General features: G+C 43.5%; 1 protein-coding gene across 2 annotated transcripts; it reads right to left on the reverse strand.

Moving 5' to 3' along the window:
• Positions 1 to 510: 510 nt before the first annotated feature.
• On the reverse strand, positions 511 to 14,284 carry SDHAF2 (succinate dehydrogenase complex assembly factor 2). 2 transcript variants are annotated; one of them, XM_004264188.3, is made up of 4 exons: positions 14,127 to 14,284; positions 9,495 to 9,718; positions 9,305 to 9,414; positions 511 to 1,247 (listed from the first exon to the last, which is right to left on the reverse strand). In XM_004264188.3, the coding sequence occupies exons 1-4, from the start codon at positions 14,160 to 14,162 to the stop codon at positions 1,117 to 1,119; spliced, it is 501 nt and encodes a 166-aa protein (XP_004264236.1). In that variant the 5' UTR covers positions 14,163 to 14,284; the 3' UTR covers positions 511 to 1,116. The 2 variants fall into 2 exon arrangements, with proteins under 2 accessions (XP_004264236.1, XP_033269988.1); XM_033414097.2 differs by lacking the exon at positions 14,127 to 14,284 and adding an exon at positions 10,150 to 11,202.
• Positions 14,285 to 14,312: the final 28 nt, after the last annotated feature.

Consider the following 14,312-nt stretch of genomic DNA (forward strand, 5'->3'; position numbering starts at 1 on the left):
CTGGTTCTCTCCTCAGCCAGGGACACTGAGGGGCAGGCAGGACCACGAGGACGCTCCGTGGGGACCGCGAAGCTCAATAGTGCTGGAAACGTGTGCTTCCTGCCTGCGCGCAGCTCTGTGCTCACCAACCGCCTGCCTAGCGATTCAGGCCTGCCTTCCTCCGATCGCACCTTTGATGGTCCTGGCCCAGTCTGGGTGATGGCCGTTCTGATTGGATTACAGCTCCTAGGGGAAAATTCCTCCAGTGAGACTACCCTCCTGGCAATGTCGAAATCTTCTAGTCCTAGAGCTAAACACTTTCAGCTAATTCATCCTAACATATTATTTCTTATGCATTATTAGTTTGTCAACTAAAACGATCGTGGAGACTGTAGAAATATAGAAAATGTTTGCTATAGTGCTGCACGAAGCTAAAACCTACGACTGTGACCTTGTAAAGCTCTATAAACGTATGCCTGTGGATTACATGAGAAGAGACAAAATTAAAATAATTGTGTGAGGGCTGGGGAGTTGTGATTTTCCTTTTTAAAATACTCTTTAATATTCAATTATCGTTCAATTTACAAAGTGAGCATTTTAGAGAAAATTGGATGAGGATGCGTGCCCACACCATTCCTGCCCACTGCCCTCATCTGCCTGCTGGGCCTTTGAAGGATTCCGCTCAGGGGGCCTGGATCAGCTTCCCTTGGCAGAAAGAACCATCCCAGGTTGGAAGGGGGAATTTCACTGGAACAAAGCCCTGGGTCACGCGGGGAGCTTTCCACACAGCACGAAGAGCTGGCTGCCCCTCTGCACTGAGTTCACTTCTGGCTGAAGCAACGAGCTGGCACAATCGCTTCCCCTACAGTGCCCTCCTGTGGAGCCAGAGAAAAGTTGGGCCCGAACACCGGTAACTTAGACAAACCGCTCTGAGGCTTAGAACGGAACCACAAGGTCTTAGAATGAGATACACTGAACATTTACATGTCCTCAGGAGAGAGGCGGGTCCATCACTGGAGGCAGGACCAATGGTCTGGGTGGGCTGAGCGTCTAAGGAGAAGCAGGACATCAAGGCCAATACCCATCATAAGCAGTGAGCATCCGCAGACCGAGGCCAGGCAGGCAGTGGCCCTCAGCTCAATGTGGCTTTTCAAAGAGGTATTCGAGATCTGGGGCCCGCAGTCGCTGCTCTCTGTTTTTGTTCTTAGCAAAGTCTCTCAGCAGGGCCATGACTTCGTTTTCAAATATTTCTGGGGCTGGCTTTGCCTCTGCAAGAGAAGGATGGGCAAAAAGAATTACGTTGGTCAGTCAGTTGCCAGGTATAAGGATCTTGAAACTTGAAACTCTGGCCTTGGCCAAAAAGCACAGTGGATACACAGAGCAGCTCCATTCTTCCTCTGAATATACAAGGCAGCCTGTACCGTGGGGTGGCAACCTACAGCAGCCAGTATTTGTAAAGAGCTTTACTGGGACAGCTGCTCTCACTTGTTTACGTACTGTCCGTGGCTGCTTCTGTGCTACGATGGCAGAGCTGAGTAGTTGCCACAGAGACCATATGACTGCAAGACGATGACATTTACTATCTGGTCTTCCATGAGCAATTCTGCTGACCCCTGGCCTGTCCAACCTTGGCCGTACTGTTTTGCTCTGCATTTGGTACTTCAGTTGTTTTCTGAGTACTGTGTTTTCCCTTCTAGCCTATATATTTCCTGAGGCAAAAATCATTGGATGTAAGTGACAATGACTGATAACTCTAGTAAACTTAAGTATGAAAGAATTTACTGGAAAGCTAATAGAGGCTCCCCAAATTAACATGACCCTGGAGAACCAGATTTGCATGGAGAGGCAACAAAGGCACGGAGAGCAGACAGATGAGGATGCCAGCCTCAGGCCAGCAGAAGAGAGTCTGGCAGGATGCTGCTCACCTCTGGATCTTTCTTTCCAACCGTGAGATGCTCACTTAAGGTTCAAATTACAAGCAAAGCCTCCCACTGGGAAACCTTAGGTAATATGCTTTGGAATTACCCTCCTAGCAAGACTAAGTACAATGCTAGGAGAGGGAATTCCCCCAAACAAAGCTTGATTTCCCCTCACTTGGCACAGAGCCTGGCATCTGTTTTTTTGTGTGTGACGACCAGAATAAGATCAAGGAGGTTTAGGCGCCCCCCAGGATGCTGAAAGTTGGAAAGAACATTATACTCATCCCAACAAGAAAAAGTCAGATCAAGTAGAACTATCACAACTTTCTGAAGTCATCAGAGAGCTGAGGTCACAGGGCACCCAAGAGAATAAAATCTAAGCAAAGAGAGGCCCCTCAAAGGAGAAAATGGATATGAACACATGCTCACTTGAGAGAGGGCACAGGAAGACGAGGCACTGGGCACATACAAACAGGTAAGAAGAATTTAGCTAAAACTGTTCATCAGCTGCTGAAAGCCAAGTAGGCTAGCATGAGAGGTACAAAAATCTCTGGGAGACACAGACACAAGGAGAATTTGCCCCAATGTGCAGGTTCTTCTCAACAATCCCCCACTAAGTATGTGCATGACAAAGACTGTGTCCAGAGCAGGAAGCTGGAGAAAGCCTCCCTCAGTGATACAGGCCAGGAGGAGGGGAGCGGCCAATACTGCCCGCCCACCCACAAAAGCACAATGCCCGGCCTGGCCCTTCCTTCTCCGAAGAACAAAAGCCTCAAAGGGCTGGGAGTGGATCAGCGAATCCTGTCTCCTACAGGGCACATGTGAGGACACATTTGGGCTGGTGGAAGGGTAAAAGAAAAAAAATCCTCTACCCTGATGGGACCAGCAGGATCACTGAGAAAGCTCACCCCCAAGACCCATGGCCACAGGGACCAATGGACCAGGATAATAGAGAATACCCTCCCTTCCCCAAAGCAACAAGCACCAAGTGGAAATCAATAGGTATCTACAGCTGGGAGAGGGCAAGAGCAGCATGGAGAGAGATCTCCTTGAAGCACAGAAATACAGGAGGAGGCACATGGTAACAATAGGGGCTGGTGGTGAACTGAAGGGAACCAAAGCAATCACAAAATCCAAAGTAAGCTTAACTCCTAACTAGACTGACTCGATTCCCATTCCGACTGCTCCGCGGAAGGATCATGCCCATTTCTAAGCATAAAGACCATTTCCCTCAGTTTTTACTGTCTCACTCATGATGTCTAACATTTAATCAAATGTGTCTAACACCCACACAAAAGAAAAGTGAAAAACAACACACTGTGAAAGGACAAAGCAATCAACAGAAACAGACTCAGGGATGACGTGGATGTTAGAACTATTAGACAGGGGATTTAAATAAAGTAACTATGACTATTATGTTAAAGGTGCTAGTGGAAAAAGTAGGAAAAGTGCATGAACTGATAAGGAGCTCCAGCAGAGGTGGAAACTGTGAAAGTCAAATGGAAATGTTAAAAATAAAAATAGAAATATAGTAGCCCACAAGCAGAATGGACTCATCATAATATTTAATGGTCAAGGAAAGAATTAGTGAAGTGGAAGAAAGGTCAATAAATATTATCCAGTACAAATTACTCAAACTAACACATGAAAAGAAAAATAAGAGTAAAAGACACAAAACACAGAATCCAAAAGCTGTGGGACAATATCAGTCTAAACCAAGTGTAACTGGAATCCCAGAAGGAAAAGAGGAAGAAAATGAGGCAGAAGAAACATATGAAGAGATAATGGATGAAAACTTTCCAACAATAACATAAGGTAGGAAACACAGATCCAAATCCAGCTCAATTCCTAACCAGACTGACTCGATCCTGCGTACTAACAGCCTCACAAAAGAAGAGTGCCCATGTAAAGTGCTGAAAGAAATAATTGTGGGGACTTCCCTGGTGGTACAGTGGTTAAGACTCCGAGCTCCCAATGCAGGGGGCTTGGGTTCAATCCCTGGTCAGGGAACTAGATCCCACATGCATGCCACAACTAAGAGTTCGCATGCTGCAACAAAGGAGCCGGTGAGCCGCAACTAAGGAGCCCACCTGCCACAAGTGAGACCCAGCACAGCCAAGTAAATAAAATAAATAAATAATTTTTTTAAATAAAAGAAATAATTGCGAACCTGTAATTCTATATCCACTGAAAATACCTTCTGAAAACGACAAACAAAAGCTGAGAGAATTCATAATAGCCAACCTACACTACAAGAAATATTAAATGAAGTTCTTCAAGCAGAAGGAATATGATACCAGAGAAACACGGATCTACATAAAGAAATGAAGATCTCCAGAGATGATTAAAATGAAGGTAGATATACTGTACCTTATACATAATATGTGTTATATGTTACATACATATTTATATATAATGTGTTATAATTTACTTATTTATAAAATACAAAATACAATGTATTTTCTCCCTTATTTTAAATTGCTCTAAAGATAACTGTCTAAAGTAAAACAACAGAAATGTAGTATAGACGTACAACGTAAGTAAAAGTAAAAAGTGTGACAACAAAAGCACAAAACATGGAAGAGAGAAATTGCAGTGTACTACTGAAAGTTCTTACATTACACATGACGCAGTATACTATTCCTTTTTTTTTTTTTTTTTTAGTATACTATTCTTCAGGGTAGACTATGATTAATTAAAGATGTATACTGTAAATCCTAGGGCAATCACTAAAAAACATTATAGAGAGATATAAATGATAAACCAATAGTGGAGGGGCTTCCCTGGTGGTCCAGTGGTTAAGATTCCACGCTCCCAATGCAGGGGGCACGGGTTTGATCCCCCTACATGCCACACAGTGCGGCCAAAAAAAAAAAGAAAAGAAAAAAAAAATAATAGCTGAGATAAAATGAAATTTTAAATACCCAAAAAAAAAAAAAATCCATGGTAACAGAGGGGGAAGAGAACAAAGAACAGACAGCAGAAATAGGAAACAAAAAAAAAGATGGTAGATTTTAGTTCAACCACACTGGTAATTAATTATGTGTAAATGGCCAAAACACACCAATGAAAAGATAAAGACTATAAGATTGGATAAAAAAGAATGATTATATATGCTATCTATAAGAAGCTCAACTTAAAGACAAAGATAAATTAAGAGAATGGTGTGGTAAGCAGCCTTCTAGGCTGGCCCTCAGTATCTCCCACTCCCCTGTGTACAAGCCCTGTATAATCCCCAGGACTGTGAATATGATGGTCTTCACACCCATGACTGGGTTATGTTATATGGCACAGTCAGGACAGGAAAATTATCCAGGTGGTTCTGACCTAATCACATGAGCTCTTTAAAAGCAGAATCTTCCCCAGCTGGTGGCAGAAGGGGACGTCAGAGAGATCTGAAGCATGAGAGGGATTCCACGTGAGGGAGGATCTCCAATGCTGAGACAGAGGGGCCATGTGGCAAGAACCTGAGAGCAGCTTCTAGAAGTTGAAAGACATTAATAGCAAGCAAGACAACCAGGATCTCAGTCCTACGCCTCAGGGAATGAATGCTCCCTGAAACCTGAATGAGCTTCCGGGCAGGAATGTAGAAGAGATGACGTTGATTTCAGGTTGTGAGGTCTCGGCACAGCTTCTGACCTACAGGACTGTGCGCTAATAAATGGTTGTTGCTTAAAGTCACTAAAGTTTGTCGTAACAATAGAAAACTAATATAAATGGACAAATATATACCATGCAAACACTAATCAAAAGAAAGCTGGAGTGTCTACTATCAGACACTTTGGAACTACCAGCAATAAAGACAGACATTATATAATGATAAAGGACTCAATTCATCAAGAAAATCGAACAATCCTAAATATGTCTTCACATAATCACAGAGCTATAAAATATATGAAGCAAAAATTGTGAGAACTGAAAGGAGTAATAGACAAATCCATAATTATAGTTGGGGATTTCAACACTCCTTATTAATTGATAGAGAGTACAGACAAAATCAACCAGAATACACAAGACATGAAGAACGGTATCAGCCAACTTGACCTTGTTGACATTTACAGAAAACTTCATCAACAAGTGCAGAACAACATGTTGTGTTCAAATAAATGCACATGGAACATTTATTAAGATATACACATTTCAGGCTTCCCAGGTGGCGCAGTGGCTGAGAATCCGCCTGCCAATGCAGGGGACACGGGTTCGAGCCCTGGTCCGGGAAGATCCCACATGCCATGAAGCAACTAAGCCCGTGCGTCACAACTACTGAGCCTGCGTTCTAGAGCCCATGAGCCACAACTACTGGAGCCCACGTGCCACAACTAGTGAAGCCCACACGCCTAGACCCTGTGCTCCGCAACAAGAGAAGCCACGGCAATGAGAAGCCCGCGCACCACATTGAAGAGTAGCCCCCACTCGCCACAATTAGAGAAAGCCTGTGCGTAGCAACGAGGACCCAACACAGCCAAAGATAAATAAATATATTTTAAAAAAAAAAGATATACACATTTCAGGCCATAAAACAAATTTTAAGAAATTTAAAAGAACTGAAATTATATAGCATACATTCTGTGGCAACAACGGAATCAATAACAGAAAAATACCTGGAAAATCTGGAAATATTTGAAAATTAAACATACTTTTAAATAACTCACAGGTCAAAGAGGAAGTCACAAGGGAAATTAGAAACTATTTTGAGTTGAATGAAAATGAAAACACAACACACCCAAATTTGTATCATAAGGCTAAAGCAGTGCTTGGAAATTTATAGCATCAAATGCTGGTGGTGAAACAGAAAACAAAAAACCCAATTAAAAAAAAAGGCAGGAGGAAGATTTAGGGACACAACACCAAAGAGGTATGAATGGCAAATGACTTGAAAAGACCCTCGGGACTTCCCTGTTGGTCCAGTGGGTAAGACTCCACGCTCCCAGTGCAAGGGGCCCAGGTTTGATCCCTGGTCAGGGAACTAGATCCCACATGCCACAACTAAAAGATTCCGCGTGCCGCATCGAAGATCCGGCATGCAGCAACTAAGACCTGGTACAGCCGAATAAACAAATAAATATTAAAAGAAAAGAAAAGAGAAGACCCCCAATATCCTTAGTCATTAGGGTTGTGCCAACTATAACTATAGTGACACATCACTACATGCCTCTTAGAATGGCTAAAAACAAAAACAAATTAAACCCTGACAATACCACGTGTTGGTAAAGATGTGGAACATCTCCTTCTCCCCTCTCACTCCGTCCTGGGCAATCACTGGTCTGTTTTCTGCTATGTAGTTTTGCCTTCTCCAGAATACGATATAAATGGAAATCATACAGTGTAGAGTCTTTGAGGCTGGCCTCTTTAACTTGGCATAGGAGTTGACAAACAATGGCATACTGCCCATTTCTGTATGGCCTGTGAGCTTAGAATGATTTTTTTTTTTTTTTTTTTTGGCGGTACACGGGCCTCTCACTGTCGTGGCCTCTCCCGCTGCGGAACACAGGCTCCGGACGCGCAGGCTCAGCGGTCATGGCCCACGGGCCCAGCCACTCCGCGGCATGTGGGATCCTCCCGGACCGGGGCACGAACCCGTGTCCCCCACATCGGCAGGCGGACTCTCAACCACTGCGCCACCAGGGAAGCCCTAAGAATGATTTTTAACCGGTTGAGGGAAAAGACTCAAAAGAATATTTCATGACACATGAAAATTATACGAAATTCAAATATTAATGTCCATCAATAAAGTTTGCTATAATGTTAAACATACATTTACCATATGACCCCGAAACCCTTTTCCTGGGCATTTACCCAAGAAAAACTAAAACCTACATTCACAAAAACCTGTATGCAAAGATTTACAGTTTAGGCTTTATTCATAGTTGCCCAAAACTGGACATATCCTAATGTCCTTCAACTGGTCAGTAGATAAACGAACTGTGGTACATCCACACGTTGCAATTCCACTCAATACAAAAGAATGAACTATTGGGACTTCCCTGGTGGTGCAGTGGTTAAGAATCCGCCTGCCAATGCAGGGAACACAAGTTCGATCCCTGGTCCAGGAAGATCCCACATGCCGCAGAGCAACTAAGCCCGTGCGCCACAACTACTAAGCCTGCGCTCCAGAGCCTACATGCCGCAATTACTGAGCCCGCGAGCCACAACTACTAAAGCACGCATGCCTGGAGCCCGTGCTCCACGACAGAAGAAGCCACTGCAGTAAGAAGCCCATGCACCACAACAAAGAGTAGCCCCCGCCCGCCACAACTAGAGAAATCCTGAGCGCAGGAATGAAGACCCAACGCAGCCAAAAAAAAAGAATGAACTACTGATACAACAACATGGATGAATGTCAAATGCACTATGCTAAGTCAGGGACAAATATTTTCTATAAAGGGCCAGGGCTTTCTATAAAGCCCACTCTGTGGGCTTTCTAATGGTTATATAAGCCTCTAGACCCTGTATTGTCACACTTCACACTTGGAACCTATAAAACAGCTTCTATTTTAAGGTACAAATAGTGAGTGGAAACACAAAAACAGGAGATGCAGAGTGACAGAAATGGATGAGATGTCTCCTAATATCTATTCTCCCATTTTTCCTTGATAATAGGATCCCCAATTTAGCTGGGCACGTGGAATAGGCTACATTATTTCTTCCTTATGGCGAGGTGTAGCCATATGACTAAAGTGTGGCAGGTGGAAAATAAGTGGAATTATGGTGTATAATTTCTTGAGAAGGATCCATAAAAAATGGGGTGCACTCTCCTACCCTTTTTCCCTGGCTGAAATATGGACATGACAGATGGAGCCTCAGCAGCCATGCTGGGGCATGAGGTAGCCCTACACAGGCGGAGGGTGAAGGAAAAGCAAGTCAGGAGGTATCTGGCCTTCGTGACTCTGAAACCCCTCTGTGCATTCTGGAGATCTACCTCTGAACTTCTGTTATGAGAAAGAGAAACATAGTTGTCTTCTTTAAGCCATTATTGTTTGGGGTATTTTTACTCACAGCCAAAGCTAATCCTAACTATACACAATGAGAATTCATTCCTCACAAAGGTGGTGCCAGAGTGAGACTCCTGAAGACCTCGTGCTATGCAGCCTGAGCTGTCTCATTCCACTCCATTCCGGGCCTGGTTTTCTTCAACCTTCCCTTTGATAAGTTTTGTATGGAGCTTCCGATACAATTCCACTAAATTCCCTTTTTTGCTTAAGTAAGATAGAATAGGTTTCTTTTGCTTGCAAAGAACCTTACCTCATAAAACAAATTTTGCACGCTTTGGAAAAATCTGAAGAGTGTTTGGGTTGAGTGTCTACTACATGATAAAAGAAAAAAAAAATGCCCAGGATACCATTCCAGACTCAAATCAGCCCAAGTCATCCTATTTTTCACCTTATGTTGCTTATCATGCCTAGTACCTGTAGCCCAGTAGTAAATATCCCAGTCATTACTGGGTTCATTAATCAGGCGATCGTAGAGGTTCAGTTGTTTCTCTGTCATGTTGTGCAGATGTGCCTTAGCGAAGAGGCTAGAAACAAGAAAGAAAAAGAAGTTGAAAAGCTTGCCTCCGGTCCAAGAGAAGTGCTATCCCGACTCCTATCCCCTTACCTGAGAAGGATGCAGTTTTCCAGCATCCCCCTCTTCCTGCTCTCATAGAGCAGCCGGGCCCTTTTGGTTTCTATGGATTCATCAGTTCGCTCCTGCCATGGAGGCAAAGGGATTTCAATCATGTCCTTCTGGGAATCTGTCGGGCTGTCACCTCTGTAGCAGCGTCTGAATGATGTCACTCTGAGTGAAGGAGACACTAGGTGGCGTCTTGACAGAGCAAGCACCTGAAAACAAATAAGTCACAAATATCACAGGTTTTTTTTTTTTTTGGCCTCGACCTGCGGGATCTTAGTTCCCCGACCAGGGATCGAACCTGCGCCCCCTGCAGTGGAAGTGCGGAATCTTAACCACTGGACCACCAGGGAAGTCCCCACAAACATCTTTTTAACAAGGACGACCATCCTTGTCATTCACTCAACACTTACTAGGTGCAAAATGCATTTGATCTCCTTCAGTCCTTAAGAAGTTATTCTGATTTTATAATAACTATAAATGGAGTTTAATCTTCAAAAATTTGAACTACTACATTGTACCCCTGAAACTTATAAAATACTGTAAATCAACTATACCTCAATAAAAAAAAAAGAAGTTATGCTGATACTGTCCCCGCTTTACAGCTTAGGAAGCTGAGGCTCGGAGAGGCTGAATGACTTACCAAGTTCACCCAAACAGTAACTACTGTGAAGACTGGAACCGCCCGTGACTGCAAACATGTTCTAAACCAGTGTCTTTCCAGAACCTCTCCAGCAGAAATATTTTCTTTCCTTTGCATTCCCTTAAAATTCTTACAATATGGTTTGCATTCTAATCACCTGCCTGTGTTAAAATCTGAGCATACGGTGATGGTATGGCCCCTAATTCCCCAAAGTTTCCCAATCTAGAGAAGGGCAAAAACTATCAAGATGCAACGAGGGCTTCCCTGGTGGCGCAGTGGTTGAGAATCTGCCTGCCAATGCAGGGGACACGGGTTTGAGCACTGGTCTGGGAGGATCCCACATGCCACGGAGCAACTGGGCCCGTGAGCCACAAGTACTGAGCCTGCACGTCTGGGGCTTGTGCTCCGCAATAAGAGAGGCTGCGATAGTGAGGCCCACGCACCGCGATGAAGAGTGGCCCCCACTTGCCACAACTAGAGAAAGCCCTCGCACAGAAACGAAGACCCAACACAGCCAAATAAATAAATAAAATAAAAAAATAAATTTATAAAAACAAAAATGTATAAAAAAAGATGCAATGAGAAGGTGGTGACGTCAGCAAGATGGTGGAACAGGAAGTCCCACACTCTCCTTCTCCCACGGAGACACAAACTACCCAACAATACACCGACCAATTCCCTTTATGAGAAATCCAGAAACCAGCTAAGAGGCTCCTGAACCTCAGGTGAGCACAAAGCCAGCTGCACTGCAGCTGGAAGAAAAATTCATGGTACTCATTCAACACAGTCCCTCCCCTATGCCCTGGCTTAGCCCAGTGCAACTGGAGAAAATTCTCAGCTCCTGGCTTCTCCCTGGGAGGGAAAGAAAAGACTGAAACATACACCCAACATGCGGCCTTTCAGGGGGATGCCCGATCGACTAGTGTCTGTCTTGTCTGACTCTAAGTGTGATGGAAAAGATGCCAGGTTGGGGGCTGCTGAGAAATAGGTGAGGGTTTGGACTAGCATACACTCACTCGCCATCGTCTCTACCTGTGGCTTAGCACAAAACAAGCAGAAGAAAACCCCCAATTCCTGACTTCTACCTGGGGAGGAAGAGGTAGAATGTGTGTCCTACATTCCAGCTTTTCGGGGAGCTGCCTGCGAGAATGGCTTCTGTCTTGCCTGTCTCAGAGCACTGACAGGACCCAGCATACTCTAGATATTTGGGGTCCTCTGAAAACCAAAGAGAGCTGGCCGGCTTGCTGCTGCCTCTGAGGACCTATGGTACAGCCGACAGAGGCCAATGGAAAGAAAGGAGGAGCATGCATCCAAAACTCCTGCTTTTCAAGGAGCTGCACAAGGGACTGCTTTCCGTCTCGGCCAACCTGCAGCGCTCATGGGACCTGGGATACTCTGAAGCCTGGGGGCTGCTGAGGAGAGCTGGGAGGCTTGCGGCAGCTCCAGAGAACCTGTAGTACCATAAAGAGACACCAGAGGGAGCAAGAGATTATGAGCTCGTGAAAAAAGAAGCCAGCAAATCCCTCTAGTTGGGAATCTACGTGCACAAGTCTAGAGAAGACATTTCTACACAAAAGGTTTGATAGGCCCCCAGATTCTCTACCTGGACCGATTGGCAAAGGTCTTTCCTTGTACAAAGTCAGTCCAAAAAGACTAGGAGAGGTGGTTGTTTTTTCAAATGCATGGATCTAAGCACAAAGTTGCAAGGTGCATGAAGAAATGGCAAAACAAGGCCTAATCAAAGAAATAAAACAAACTTCCAGAAACCAGCCCTGGAAACAGAGGTATACGAATTACCTGACAAATAACTCAAAATAAATGTCATCAAGATATTCAATGTACTGAGGAAAACAATGCAAGAACAAAATGAGAATATCAATGAAGAGAAATATTAAAAAAAAAACAAAAACAAAATTTTGGAGATGAAGAATGACCAAATTGAAAAATTCACTACAGGGGTTAAATAGCATACTTGATCAAGCAGAAGACTCAGTGAACTCAAAGACAGTTTATTTGAAACTACCCGATCAGAGGAAGAAAAAGAATGAAAAAGAGTGAAGTAATGCTTAAGGGACTTATAGGACATCATCAAGCAGACCAATATAAATATTATGGGAATCCCAGAAGGAGAAAAAAGAGAGAAAGGGGCAGAAAGCTTATCTGAAGGAATAATGGTCAAAAACTTCCCCAATTTGGGGAAAGAAATGGACATCCAAATTGACGAAACCCAAAGGAGACAAAGGACACTAGACAGTAACACAAAAGCATTTGAAAGCATAAAGCTCACTGGTAAATGTATATATAGGACAAACACAGGATACTGTAACACTGTAATGATGGTGGGTAAATCAGGTTTAATTCTGGCTTAGAAGTTAAAAGACAAAGACAAAAAACTATAAAATACGCTAATGGATACACAACAAAAATATGTAGTGTGACATCAATAACATAAGGTGGGAGGAGTAAAAGAGCAGCTTTTGTATGAGATTGAAATTATTATCAGTTTAAAATAGATGATAAAATGTTTTATGTAAGCCCCACAATAACCACAAAGAAAACACCTATACACAATAGAAAATGAGAAAGGAATTGAAGCATGTCTCTATAGAAGAAAATCAATGAAACACAAGGGATGACAGCAAAAGAGTAAAAAGGGACACAAAAGCTACAAGACAGAGAGAAAACAATGAACAAAGTGGCAATAGTAAGTCCTTCCCTGTCAGTAATTATTTTAAATGTAAGTGGATTGAACTCACCAATCAAAACACATACAGTGGCTGAACAGATTTTAAAAAACCCACAAGATCCAACTATATGCCTTACAAAAACTCATTTTAGATGTAAGGGAAGGAACATGTAGGCTGAAAGTGAAAGTCTGAAATATATTCCATGCAAAAGGTAACCAAAAGAGAGCAGAGATGGCCCTACTTATATCAGACAAAATAAACTTTAAGTCAAAACTGTCAAAAGAGATTTTAAAAGGACGTAATATAATGATAAAAGGGTCAATTCACGACGAGGATACAACAATTACACATGCAACCAATATCAGAGCATCCAAATATATGAAGCAAATATTGACAGAACTGAAGGGAGAAATAGTAACACAATAATATTTGGAGATTTCAAAAGCCATTTTCAATAATAAATCGAACATCCAGACAGAAGATCAATAAGGAAGTAGAGGACATGAACAACGCTGTAAGCCAAAAGGGCCAAACATACATATACAGAACATTCCACTAAACAGCAGCAGAATACACATTCTTCTCAAGCACACTGAGGACATTCTCCAGGATAGATGGCATGTTAGGTTTCGAAACAAGTCCTAACAAAAAAGATTGAAATCATACAAAGCATCTTTTCTGAACACAACAGAATGAAACTAGAAATCGACAGCAGAAGGAAAACTGGAAAATTCACAAATAAGTGAAAATTAAACAACACACTCTCACTCTTGAACCACCACTGGGTAAAAAGAGAAATCAAAAGGGAATTAGAAAATATCTGCAGACAAAAACACATCACAAAGCTATGAGACTGAGCAAAAGCAGTTCTAAGAGAGAAGTTTACAGTGTTAACAGTCTATATTCAAAAAGAAAAACGATCTTATGAAACTATGTGAAACCATGACAGATACTAAAGACTTAAAAAGAACAGAGAGACTTAAAAAAAGAGAGAAGGGGCGCCCAGAGGCTGTCGGGCCAGCTCCACCTGGGAAATAGGTGAAATCTGAATTGGGTCTCCCACGAAGACTGACGGTTCAACGATATTACGAGACAGACACACAGTGGGCTCAGGCAAGGGTGGATGTAACCTGAATCTTCCTACGTTGCAAGATCGACCTCTCCTTGGGTCTGCCCTTGCCCTGGGCTATCAGGCAGTTGGACGCTTCTCTCGGCCTCCACTTCAGAGGAAGACGAGATACAGTTCTCACTGCGGCCTGCTTAGGACCCTATAACCCCCACTCTCCTCACCCGCGGAAGGGCCGGGAACACAGCAGCCACCGCCATTTTACCCGACCCACATCAGAAGCCAGAGGCCCGGCCACTTCCGGGAACTTCCGGGCACCAGTCCCGCAGACAGCAGCTCTGAGGACCTGAGCCGGAAGATGCGTCCTCGCGTATGGCGGAAGTGGCTGTGCGTGTGACGCCGGCGGCGGG

Source organism: Orcinus orca, chromosome 8 (genome assembly GCF_937001465.1).
Source record: "Orcinus orca chromosome 8, mOrcOrc1.1, whole genome shotgun sequence".
NCBI classification, from domain to species: domain Eukaryota; kingdom Metazoa; phylum Chordata; class Mammalia; order Artiodactyla; family Delphinidae; genus Orcinus; species Orcinus orca.

Excerpts from the sequence above, each read along its gene's own strand:
- SDHAF2 (XM_033414097.2), bottom strand. The coding sequence starts at position 10,266 with ATGCAAAGGAAAGAAAATATTTCTGCTGGAGAGGTTCTGGAAAGACAC. Across the intron at positions 9,415-9,494 it reads GAAAACTGCATCCTTCTCAG|CCTCTTCGCTAAGGCACATC; the intron begins GTAAGGGGATAG and ends TCTTGTTTCTAG. Across the intron at positions 1,248-9,304 it reads TATTTACTACTGGGCTACAG|AGGCAAAGCCAGCCCCAGAA; the intron begins GTACTAGGCATG and ends CTTCTCTTGCAG.